This window comes from Lolium perenne, chromosome 6, assembly GCF_019359855.2.
Source record: "Lolium perenne isolate Kyuss_39 chromosome 6, Kyuss_2.0, whole genome shotgun sequence".
In the NCBI taxonomy this organism is placed as follows: domain Eukaryota; kingdom Viridiplantae; phylum Streptophyta; class Magnoliopsida; order Poales; family Poaceae; genus Lolium; species Lolium perenne.
Window position 1 is genome coordinate 206,493,630 of NC_067249.2, and position 13,545 is coordinate 206,507,174.

General features: G+C 43.5%; 1 protein-coding gene across 1 annotated transcript; it reads left to right on the forward strand.

Moving 5' to 3' along the window:
• Positions 1 to 10,428: 10,428 nt before the first annotated feature.
• Positions 10,429 to 12,770, forward strand: LOC127306281 (uncharacterized). The gene has a single exon (XM_051336899.2). The coding sequence runs from the start codon at positions 10,539 to 10,541 to the stop codon at positions 12,678 to 12,680; it is 2,142 nt and encodes a 713-aa protein (XP_051192859.1). The 5' UTR covers positions 10,429 to 10,538; the 3' UTR covers positions 12,681 to 12,770.
• Positions 12,771 to 13,545: the final 775 nt, after the last annotated feature.

The following is a 13,545-nucleotide window of genomic DNA, read 5'->3' on the forward strand; positions in this document are numbered from 1 at the left end:
AAGTCATACTATTAATTGCTTTGCATGTTGGTATGACTAAATGAAGCTATCAAGAAACTATCTTTTCATGATGGTTAACTCTTATCTTTTACCATATGCTTTATTCGTTGTAAATATGATCTTATGTTTACTTACAAACTACAACCGGGAAATATTTCCTAATACCTCTTGTCCTAGGACAATTGGTAATCATTATGAGGTAGATATTTATTGATCATATCTACATTGGCTCTTGTGTTTAAATTGCCTTATTTATTGCCATGAATTTGTTGTGCTTTGACTCCCATGTGTCTTCCTTGCATCTTATGGATCTAAGTTGTCTATTCAAACTTTCTTAGCATTGTTAGAAGATATAGGTAGCGTGATGATCCTAGTTTTGTGCATTTTGTATTCATATAAAAAATCCTAGATAATGCACCTATCTTGGGGGAGCTCTTCTATATTTATTAGAATGCTTAGCATCTCTTGATCTTTATCAAAAATTTGGCTTGGGAGACATAAATTTTCTTTTTGGTACTTTGTGCCATCATAAAAAGTGTCGAGGGTTTGGTTTATTTGTTGGAACCTTGCTCTCTTGGGAGTTGGTTATCTCATTCCTTTGTGCTTAGGCTTAATTAGCTTCTTATAATGAGATAAGTCTTTGGAGTCAATCTTGTGTTAATTTGATTCTTTGATATAATTTGGGCAACTATTGTCTCTTGATTTATTTGGTGTTTTGTCCAAATTGTATCTTCCTTTGGTCCTTGAAAGTATTGTGCATGCATATTTAATATATGTATATCTTATTGCATGTGTCACTTTCATTGATCCAATATATAGGGTAAAATCCATCAAATCCTAATTTGGCTAAGATGTGCATGAAATTCAATTTCATATCTATATGCACATAGAATTGTGGAGTTTGTCCTATATGTTGTAGTGTGTCTAACTACTTTGGACCCAATTTGTTTGGGGACCATTTTGTACTTACCTTTGTGTTAGGTACAATGGATATGCATTGGATGCTTGTCTCACTCTTGGAAAGAAGTGGTGAATCAATGGTAACTTGAGGCAAGCTAGGATGGTCAACGAACACATATCTACTACATCCACACCAATGCTATCTTGGTAACAAGTATCTTCTCATGCATACTTTTCTTGTATCCAACCTTATGGTTGCATCTTGGCATGAATCTCTTGATTTTCAAATGTTGTGCTTCTTGCAAAAGTCTTAATGAAACCTCTTTATTGTGAATGTGAGTAATTTGAGATGAGTGCATTTGTTGGGAAGTATTTTAAATCATGCTCATGATTCATCCATCCCAACTATGCCTATCTAGCAATTTTATTGCATATCAATTCCTCAAGGCTCTCACATGTGCAATATAGATGAAAGTGCAAATTTAGTTAATTCTTTTGGTATCCTCATTTGTGATACTTGTTGCCTTTCTCAAATGCATCCCAACTATCTTCTATCCCTTTTTGATATTTGTGATGTATTTTAGTTGTTTGTGGTTGAAGTTCATGAATGTACAATAAGATAAAATTGAGCCTTTGGCCATGCTATTAAGCAAAAATTCTTATTGGTATATTGCATGACTTCGTCTTGGATATCATACTATTTTTCTTGCGTATCTATTTTGTGTGTGCATGTTTCTTTGTGGATAAATATCTTTGTGATATTGCCCACTTAGAGAAACTTATACACATAAGAGATGATACATCTCCTTTCGATATCTTATTTATTTATTGCGTGTTGATTGGTCATGCTAAGCAATATAATTCATTGAAGACTATGATGATGCTTTTTGCCCATCCTTGTAATAGTCTTATAATATGCTTTATCATGCCTTTCACATATCCTCTTGGTTGAGCCTTTTTATTATGGTGCCTCTTACTTGTTGCTCAACTATTTGTTTGTTGCAAGTGTTAAGCTTATTTTTCTATCTATGATCTATTGCAAATGTTTGTGTTTTAAATGGTAATGAGGGAGTGAGGATTCCATGTTATGCATATTGTATTCAAATACAACATTTTAATTTATGCATGTACCTTGGGGAGCTTCCTCATTTGATTTAGAGCACTATCTTTTGGTGATCATTAGAGTTTGATTCACTTGGTTTTTTTTAAAGATATTATGGGAGTGATGATTCCATGTTTGTGCACTTTATACTCCAATGCAAGTTGTCTAGTTTTGTGCACAAACCTTGGGGAGCTTCCTCATATTGTTTAGAGTAATCTTCTTGATCTTATCATAATATCTATCTTTCTTTTGGTATCTTCTTTGTGGTTCATTTGGTTGCTTGCTTCATTTGTTGAAGCTTCTAGACTTTGTTATCTTTTTGCAATCTTTGATCCTATCTATAGTGTGATTCCTTCCGAATATTCATCATTGGATACGTGCGTTTGATTCCACTCAAATTATGAGAAATGCACACCCTATGGAGGAACTCTCACTATATTGACCTTCTAAATTTTTCACCCATTTCGGCAATTGGTGCCAATGGGGGAGAAGTTTGGAGGGTTTAAGGGAATTTGGTTATGTCATTGCTTTGTGCTTAAGCATGTGCCTTTATTGCATTGCATCTTGTTGCTTTGCATAGTTGAATAGTTAGAGGAAACTCCACCTGGCTTTGAATGCCAATATATGCAATGAAAGTCAAGATCATTCACACACGCGTATATTATGGGGGAGTTTACTCTATATATTCAACTTGCTTGCTACTTCAATTCCTTATATAAACCCTCTCAAAGAGATTGTTATCAATTACCAAAATGGGGGAGATTGAAAGTGCATGGAGCCCCCATGTGTGGTTTTGGTAATTAATGACAATCCCTATGGACTACTGTTTGCATTGAGTTATATTTGTAGGAGTTGTCCATAGGCAATTCTTGAACCATATGTTGGCTTCAAGGTTGCAATAAGAAGAATTTGATGAAGGATATCAAGTGTCAAGTATGTCTTGAAGATGAAGATGAAGTGAGCCATCAAGTTACTTCAAGACATCAACATGTTTGTATTAGGTTGCAATAAGAAGAAATTGATGAAGGATATCAAGTGTCAAGTATGTCTTGAAGATGAAGATGAAGTGAGCCCTCAAGTTACTTCAAGACATCAACATGATGAAGAATGAAGAAATGAAGTGCAAGTTCATGATGAGCCAACTCGAAGAGATCATAAGCTTGAAGCTTGCCATGGAGAAATGAAGTGCTAGTTCAAGATGAGCCATCTTGAAGAGATCCTTTGCTTGACTCTTGCCATCCATATGGTGATCATGGATATATGAAGTTGCGCCGAAGAAGAAGCTCTCCCATGGTGGTTTATGGGGGAGCAATCTACAAGACTTCGTCAAGCAAGCATAAGCAAGAAAGGCGTTCCATCTTGTTGCGGTCAAGATCATCATCATCGAGCTCAAGTGTAATGCGCAAGTATAAGGTTTGCTCTTGATAGTGTTTCTTTCTCACCGGTCTCATAGTGTAGTTGGAGACCAGTTTATAGTTTAGTTGTCGTACTATCAAGAGGGCTCTCGAGTGAGTAACTCGATCGTATCCTTCGGAGAGCTCAAACCTTTGCATCCTTGCATCATCTTTCTTGGTTGTTATTTGTATCTTATCCATATGGTGTTTTAGAGCTTGTGCTTATTCTCATGACAAGCTCTAGTTCATCGAAAACGGATTCCGCATGAATCACTTGTTGCGTTTTCGATATTGGAGTTTTTCTCGGTTTCTCGTATTGAGAGGTTTCACTCTAAAATACATAGAAAAACCTACCCCACTTGTTCTTAAGCTTTTCACTCTTTGTGGGGTAGCTCTTGTCATCTTCTTTACAACAAAATTGGTTTCACCCAAATCCGAGTTTTCTAACTCAAGTTGTTGCATTTTCGAGGTTGGAGGTTTTACCGTCACGTCTATTTAAGGGGGTCTTCTTCCCCAAAGTTTCCCAACCGTTTGAGCTCGTTTTTGCCTCCATTGTTGACCTTCTTTGAGCTTGCTATCTCCCTCTCCCTCCCATGAATCTTGCATCTATTTGAGAGAAAGATAGAGGATATCTACATCTACATCTTCACCAATCAAATCCCTCTCTTTGTGAGGGGAATCCACTAGATCTAGATCTTGGAGAAATTTGGTGTTCCTCCTCCTATTTGTTCTTCCTCTCTTATTCCCCCAATAGCTTTTGTAGCTTTGTTGGAATTTGAGAGAGAAGTACTTGAGCATCTTTGTGGTGTTCTTGCCATTGCATTTGGTGCATCGGTTTGAGTTCTCCACGGTGATTCGTGGAAGTGAAAGCAAGAAAGTTGTTACTCTTGGGTTCTTGGAACCCTAGATGGATTTGAGGCCTTTGTGGCGATTTCTTGGGAGCCTCCAATTAAGTTGTGGATGCGTGCCCCAAGCTTTGTGTAAGGCCCGGTTTCCGCCTCAAAGGAAATCCCTTAGTGGAACCGTGACCTAGGCCTTTGTGGCGAGGGTCACCGGAGATTTAGGTGAGGCGCCTTCGTGGCGTTCGGTGTGTGGTGTGAGTACCGCATCTTGGGGTGAGGCCTTTGTGGCGTTGGTGTGCATCGAGCAACCACACCTCAAGGTGAGCCTCTTGTGTCATTCGGGAGCACTAAGCAATCGCACATCTCCACCGGAGATTAGCACTCGCAAGAGTGTGAACTCCGGGATAAATCATCGTCTCCCGTGTGCCTCGGTTATCTCTATACCCGAGCTCTTTACTTATGCACTTTACCTTGTGATAGCCATCGTGCTTGAAGTTATATATATCTTGCTATCACATATTTGCTTGTATTGCTTAGCATAAGTTGTTGGTGCACATAGGTGAACTCTTGCTTAGAATAAGTTGTTGGTGCACATAGGTGAACCATAGTATATAGGCTTTAGGCTTGACAAAGTAAACGCTAGTTTTATTCCGCATTTGTTAAGCCCATCTCGTAAAAGTTTTAAATCGCCTATTCACCCCCCTCTAGGCGACATCCGTGTCCTTTCAATAATAATGAGAGAACCTGATGATACCTTCAAAAGTTTGTTCCCACCTTTGTACTTGTACCCGTCACAATCGAGGGTACTCAAAGAGATCAAATTCCTCGCCATGGAGGGTATGTGTTTTACTCTTGTCAACGTGCGTGTCATCCCATCATGGGTCTTGATCTGAACAGAACCAATGCCAACAATGCTGCACTGGTTGTCATTCCCCACACGCACAAAATCTCCACTCTGCACAGACTCATAAGAACTGAACCAATCTTTGTTACAGCAAATATGAAACGAACATGCAGTATCAAGAATCCATTCATCATCACGTGAAACATATGCAGCCAAGACAGCTAAGCAATCTCCATCAGAACTATCACTACCATCATTACCAGCAACAACAGCAGCCTCACCCTTACCGGTGACAACGGTAGCCTTACCATTACCATCATTATTTTTCGGTTGGTAAGTTCCGTTCCTTTTCTACTTGTTCTGCAGCTTCCAACAATCATCAATATTGTGGTTAGATTTCTTACAATACCTGCAGAACTTGTCATGTCCTTTGGACTTTGAGCGACCTCTGTCGCCCTTGCTCTTATCTCTGTTGTTGTGGTAGTAATTATCTCGCTGCTCAGGCCTGCCACGGACCTCTAATGCCTCCACCTTGGAGGACGAACTTTCAGCCTGCACCATAGATTTCATTTTCTCCTTTTGTTGGAGAGCATCATAAACTTCCGCGAGAGTTAGTTTGTCGCGGCTCAATAATATGGTGTCAAGAAAATTACTGAAAGAATTAGGCAGCGAGCATAAAAGAAGAAGACCTAAATCCTCATCCTCATACTTAACTTCTATAGACTGCAAATCAGAAACAATCTCTTTCCAGGAAGATAGGTGATTCATTACCGAACCTCCCTCTTGCAACTTATGCGAGAACAGCTTCATCTTCACGTGCAATCTGCCCGTGAGATCCTTGGACAAACAGATCTCCTCTAGTTTGACCCATAACTCGGCGGTGGTTTTCTCCTGCAGCACTTCCTGCAGAATATTATTGGACAGACGGAGTTGAATCAACGATAAAGCCTTACGGTCTTTCCGCTTCTCCGCATCGGTCCGGGTATCCTTCGTTTTCTCGCCGAAAGCATGATCGCTTCATCCAGATCTGAAGATTGGGTGAGAATCGCCCTCATCTTCACTTGCCACAAAGCAAATCTCGTGGTGTAGTCTAGCTGCGGGAGATCGAACTTCAGTGACGACATCTCGTAAACCCTAGATCCAAAGAACACGGGCTCTGATACCACTTGTTATAATCGAGATGCACAATAAACGAAGAACGAAAAATAAAACACTGCAGAGGACACGAGATTTTAACGTGGAAAACCCTTGCAACACACAAGGAAAAAACCACGGGCGCCAGCCAGCAAAACTTCACTATTTCGGTGGTGTTTACAAACGCCGTGGGTGTACAATGATGCGACGAAACCCTAGCGGCGGCTTACAGGGAATATATATAGACGGTGGCAACGATCCGTACCGCGACGGGCCCAAGCCTACCGGCGATGGGCCTCGCTCCGCTCGTCAGAAGTTAGCCTCTTCTTGGAATTTGGATCACAAAATAACAATGAGAACCTTCTAGTCTTGCTACTTTAAGTGTGAGATCTGGAGCGTTTCCGACCAATGCAGCATCAAACCTTCCCACGCAACTTTTTTATAGTGCAAGATCATCTGCAACTTTCACATGTGGTCCGCAAAAAATGTTTAACGCTGCAACATTTAGAACAATGTTCATGTAGCAAACAGATCAAATGCGCAACATGTCCCACTGAACATAGTATTTGAGGAAAATCAATTGAAACACATACAACATAAACATTAACAAACGCGATAACATGAAATGAACTTTGAGGCGTGAAGGCAACATCCAGGAAAAGCCCATAATCATTGCAATATGTCACATGTTTGTATGTAGCAGAGAGGACCGATAGACGAGCTTTTCGAAACATTGTTCCCATCATAAAAAAATCTAAAAAATGACTAACCTCCACCATCGAATATGGAGTGATGAATCCAGTATGACGAAGCCATGTGGATGCTAGGTCAGGCTACCACGGATCCATTCCCCTATGGTCCTAGTCTTCCCTAAGCAAAGAAGCACATTGTTTTGTATCCATCCGTGGAAAGTCCGCCGCCGACAGCACTGTGTGGGATTTGCCCAACGGCAACGCCAAGGGAGGAGGGGGAAGGGGGATGGGAGGAAGGGCGGCAGGTTTCGCCACGTCGCTAGTGGGGAGCAACAGGAGCGAAACGTTCTATTTATTTCGCTTCTGCCTAAACTCTTTCATCCCCAATTCACTAGGTAGATGCAGTGTATAGGGTATTGCACAAAATACACTAGGATTTGCGGGAAAAAAATAATACGCTCTACCAAACATACTTTTAGACTTTAGTACAACAGATTTGGTGTTTGATGGGATAATTCCGAAAAATCACAAAAATACCCTAGTACCAAACAACAGAATAAAGGAGACAATGCACATCAATATTTGAGCGCGAACGGCCCAACCTAGGCGCCACATATGATGTACTACCTCTGTTTTTTTTTAAAAAGTGTCTTACTTTTGATACGGATGTATCTAGATGTATTTTAATTATGGATACATATATTCATATCTTTTTTTATAACGGGCGCTTCATTACTTTTATAAAAAAACATTACACCCGGCCTCTGCATAACACACAGCCATTTCAAACCACATATTACAAGCATAAAGAACTGAAGTCCACGACATGCTCACTATAAAGGAGGTTTTTTTTAAAAAAAAAAAGCCTAAGACGGTGGAGGATCAATCCGCAAATCACGATGTCATCCATGTTGGAAAAAAATATCCCTCGCCGTATATTTCAACCGTGTAGACATCTCCATAAAGAGGTCGTGATGCTCCACACGCTGCAGTGGTGACCACAAATGGAGCATAGCCGAGCATCGGTATATTACTTGTATAAGAGAAGCATTTTTATTATTAAAAACCTTTTTATTTCTACATAGCCAGAGCGACCAAATAATGGCAATCGCTTTCACCCTAATAAGTAGCTTAAACCTAGGATCTACACCATTAAGCCAATTGCCAAATATGTTCGCAATGTTACATGGTAGATATAAGGTAGAACCTATATGGATAGCTGACCATATAGATCTAGCAAATTTACACCGGAAGAATAAGTGCTTTATAGTCTCATCATGATGACAGGAAATACACTTTTTACTTCCATGCTAATTGCGTTTTGCAAGGTTATCTTTGGTGAGGATTACCCCTCGACGAAGGTACCACGCGAATACCTTGGTTTTGAGAGGGATCTTCATCTTCCAAATTTTCTTATTATTATCAACTGGAATATCGGGTTGAACTAAAGCATTATACATCGAAGCAACCGTGAATTTAGCATTATCGGTACAACTCCAGTGAAATACATCGGATCCCTGCGACAAATGGACTTACTCCAGTTGCTGTAACAAAGCATTCCATGATGCTTGTTTAGGACCAATGAGACTTCTTCTGAACGACACATTCGGTGGGGAGGTTTCCAACACCTGAGCAATAGTATCGCCTTATGTCGCACAATATTATATAATGCCGGATATTGTTCACGGAGCGTAGCATTACCAAGCCACTTATTCTTCCAGAATCTAATCTCCGATCCATCCCTAATAGAGAAAGAACCATATAGGAAGAAGAATTTCTTCGTTGCAATAAGACCAGCCCAAAAGTGAGAGTCTCCCGGTTTCCAAGAAATCTGGGACAAAGCTTTTGAACCAATATACTTCCTCCTAAGGAGGGTCTGCCAAATCCCTTGCTCAGTTAGAAGCTTGAACAGCCATTTACCGAGTAGGGTCCTATTCTTGATCTCAAGGTCTTGAATTCCAAGACCTCCCAGATTTTTTGGGCGATAGACCACACTCCATTTAGTTAGTAGATATTTCTTCTTTTCATTATCCTCTTGCCAAAATAATCTTGATCGGAAATAATCTAATCGTTTTAAAACTCTTTTTGAAAGTTGGAAGAATAATATCATATACAGTACCATGTTGCTTAGTACTGAATTGATGAGAATCAATCTTCCACCCAAAGATAAAAGTTTTCCTTTCCAGCTAGATAATCTAATTTGTAGCCTCTCCTCAACCAATTTTCATTCGGCATTTGTAAGTCTCCGATAATGAATCGGAATACCCAAATACTTAATAGGAAACTGGTCTTGCCCACAACCAAATAAATCGGCATACGAGGTAGCATCATTTACAACCTCGCCAAAGCAAAATAATTCACTTTTATGGAAATTTATTTTTTAAACCCGATTATTGCTCGAGCGCTGATAGAATTAACTTCAGTTTTTTTTTCCTTTTTTGATGTCCTGTTCCGTAAAAATTATTGTATCATCCGCGTATTGAAGAATGGATAATCCACCATCAACAAGATGGGGAACCACACCTTCAATTAGGCCATCATACTTAGCACGCTCAATCATAACAGCGAGCATATCAGCCACTATATTAAATAGCATTGGCGATAATGGGTCACCCTGTCGCAGCCCCGTCTTAATCTGAAAGTATTTGTCAATGTCATCATTGACTTTAATGGCTACACTTCCTCCTGGGATGAAAATTTGGATTAAAGCACGCCACTCATCAAAAAATCATTTCATTCTGAGAGTCTGCTGAAGGAAAGACCATTTAACATTATTATATGCTTTTTCAAAATTAATTTTTAAAATTACCCCATTCAACTTTTTCCTATGTAGTTCGTGGACCGTCTCATGAAGGACAACTACCCTATCTATGATATCACGTCCTTGCACAACTACCCTATCTATGGCTACACTTCCTCCTAAGATGAAACTTTGGATTAAAGCACGTCCCTCATTAGAAAAACCTTTCATTCTAAGAGTCTGCTAAAGGAAAAAACATTTAATCTTATTATATGCTTTTTCAAAATCAATTTTTAAAATTACCCCATTTAACTTTTTTCTATGTAGCTCGTGGACCGTCTCGTCAAGGACAACTACCCCATCTAGGATATTACGTCCTTGCATAAACACGGTGTGAGAAGGATATATTCATATCTAGAAATTTTTTTTTTTTGAAAGAAAGGTAAAAGGTTTGCCTTAATTCATTAATAGAGAAGGAAAGAAAGTTCGATAGAAATAATTGAGACACTTTTTTTTGTAGAGGGATTATATCTTTTTTAGGGAAGAAGTATGATCTATACTGACGAGTGTGAGCGTGTCAAGTTGTGAGCTGTGCACACACTGACAGAAAATAAAAACAGCTGCCCAACCTGGATTTACTGTCTCGTGATCTTTACCAAAAGCATAGAATCGCATCCTGTCTTTTACTTGGCTTGTAGTCCAACCTTCTTCTGTCATGCAACTTAGCCACCGGCCGACTGCATGCACATGCTACATGAATCAAATACATCCTGTGCACGTATGCTTATCTCTTAGGAAATTCCAAGATGTTTTAGCTTGCTATAGGATAGGAGGAGGAAATCGCTCGACTGATCGAGCTGCGTATACCGATCGATCAATCGAGCATTTCCATGGCGACCAGCCTACTGAACCTTCTCCTTATGGAGGTGGCGGCCATCGTCAGCATCATCCTGCTGGCTCTCCTCGTCGTGCTCAGCTCCTACCGCCGGCGCGCCGGCCACCCGGCCCTCCGGCTCTTCGTGTGGGCCGCCTCCACCCTCTTCCTCCCCCTCGTCTCCTACGCGGTCTCCGCGGCCGCCAAGTGGGACGCCGCGCGCGTGCCCCTCCTCCTCGCCTGGACCGTCTTCCTCCAGATCCTGCGCAACACCATCGACACCGCTCGATGCTCCTCCATGACCATCGACAGCAACGCCTCCGGCGGCAGCAAGTTCCGCCCCTCCGTCGAGCAGCTGGCGCGGATGGGCTGGGTGGCGTTCCTCATCATCAGCAGCGGCGGAAATGCAGGGAGCCCTGAGCTCACCGGCATGCTTCTTTGGCTGTGGGTGCTGAGCCTCGTCAAGCTCATCCACCGGCTCGTCGCTGCAGAGCTCGCCAAGAGCTCCTTTGCCGTCGGGCTCAATGCGTACCTCATCTCCGACTACATGAAACAACTCTACTGCCAAGAGCGAGGAGAGGACTCGGACGGCGCGCAAGATGGCGTGCCGCCGTACTTGGTGATGGGCGAGGAGAAGCTACACATCGAGGCCAGGCCACAGGGGTACCGAATCGGCCGGACATCTCCGGCGTCCGTCGATGCCGGGCACGTTGTCACCATGGACAGGATATGGCGGCTTTCTGCCGCCGGAGACTCGCTCCTCGCGTGTTCTCCGCACATCAAGGATCTCTGCCTTTCCTTTGCGCTGTTCAAGCTGCAGCTCCGTCGGTTCCTCGGGTGCCCCCTCGCGGAGGTGGGCTCTCGCCGAGCTTTGGCATTCTTGCAGGAGGGCATCCTCGGGGGGAGTCCCGAGAGAGCTTTCGCGGTGATCGAGACCGAGCTGTCCTTCCTCGCCGACTTCCTCTACTCCAAGCTCACATGTTTCTACGCCAGCGGCTGGTGGTTCCCGGTGCTCAATTCCATCCTCGTGCTCGCGACGTGGACCAGCTGCCTCGCGACCGGCGGAGCCATCGTGCACGACATGACCAACCAAGGCACGGCACTCGCCCAGGACTACGAGGACCTCAGGAATTACCTGCAACACCACGACACCGTGTTCCACGCCATCGTCAGCCTCGACGTGCTGGTCACCGTGTCCTTCATCGTCGCCATCGTGTTCACGGAGGGGTGGGAGATCGCCAACTACGTTCGCTCCGACTGGATTAAGGTGGCCACCGTCTGCGAGTATGCGCGCCGGCCATCGTGGCGCAAGTCGCGATGGACTCGCAGCAAGCTTGGCCGCGTTCTCCGGTTCAAGGCCGTCCAACGCTGGGACGACCGGTTCGGCCAGACGTCCGTCCTGCAGTCCCGGCTGTGCTACTGCGGATGCGTTTCCCGGCAGGTCGACCGGATCGCAAAGACTTCGGTCGCCGTGCCGGCGTCGGTGAAGTCAGCCATCGTGGCCACATTGAGGACAAACCAAGGAACACTCGGAAACGGTGTCCTGTCGTTACAACGCAATGCTGTAGCCGATAAGCTCATGTGGGCGTGCAGCCTCGCCGCCGATGACAAGAGCATCTCGGAGCAGATCCTTGTGTGGCATGTCGCCACAAGGCTACTCGAGATCAAGCGCTCGGAGGGAGCTCATGGCATACAAGATAACAGTGAAGATGACAGTGACACGCTGGTCGTGGCGACACACCTGTCGCGGTACTGCGCATACCTCGTCGCGCTGAAGCCACAACTGCTGCCGGACCACCCGGCATGGACGGAGGAGCTCTACGAGGGCGTCGTAGAGGAGGTGACGAGGGTGCTCGCGCGCTGCGCCGGGCCGCTAGTGCGTTACGACCGTGCGGCGACGTGCTTCGGAGGAAGCATGAACGAGACACTGAGGAAGGCTGGGAAGCTCGCCCGGCAGCTGGCGGAGGAGGTCGGCGACGAGGAAGTGGTGTGGATGGTTCTAGCCGATTTCTGGACGGAGCTCCTCCTCTTCCTGGCGCCGTCGGAGAACGTCACGGCGCATGCCAAGTCGCTCCGCCGTGGCGGGGAGTTCATAACTGTGTTGTGGGCATTGCTCGGGCATGCCGGCATTGTTAGTCGGCCCGAGAGTGATGTCTGACTAACATTTGGCTGATAATAACATGATTTTATTTTCGTTTGTTGTTGCTGTGTCTTGTATATGAATATAAGTTATTATAACCCTCAAAAATATTTGCTAATTCCTCTTTCTGTCGAAGTACTATATTTAGATCATGCACTTCATTTGTTTGATTTTGCTATTTTCTTGGTTATCTTCTTTTTTGTAGATATCAATCATATAGACTCTAGAGGCGTATATTAATCGGGTGTCTCTAACGCTCAGTTAACTGAGACTTAACTTATGCCTCAATTACATCAGCGTATTTTAATATGCGGGTCTAAACAAAGTACAAATAGCAACAAACACGAATCTTCAAGCAGAACAAAATCCAACGTTGAAGCACATGCCTAAGACATAAGCTACGTCTCAACTACTTGAAATTTAGTAATTCCGATAAGCCAGCTAGCCACGAGAATATAGGATTTTCGTCATGTTCAAATAGAGGGAATATTTGGAGGCCGCGTTTAGACAGGAGTAGCAACCGTTTGCTAGTTAGTCTAAACCAGCCAACGCCCCATAAGAAAAACGGTATTGCTAAGTTTAACCTACGGGCCCGACTAGGTACCCTCTAACGCGAGCACTGCTCCACGCCTAGCTCGAGAGCCAACATACCATGTGACGCCCCCTCCCAACCCTTAGACCTCTCCTTCCTCTCTTGAAGGTCTCTTCACTCTCTCTCCTTCTGATGAGATCTAAGATCTAGGGTGTGGCCCGATCTCGCGATTGACCCAAATCCAAAAGGGGAAAAGAGGGAGAAGATGAAGAACGCGAAGAACACGAAGAACATGAGGACGAACACACGCACGCCAACCCGATACAATCGATACTTACCCCCGTGGCTCGA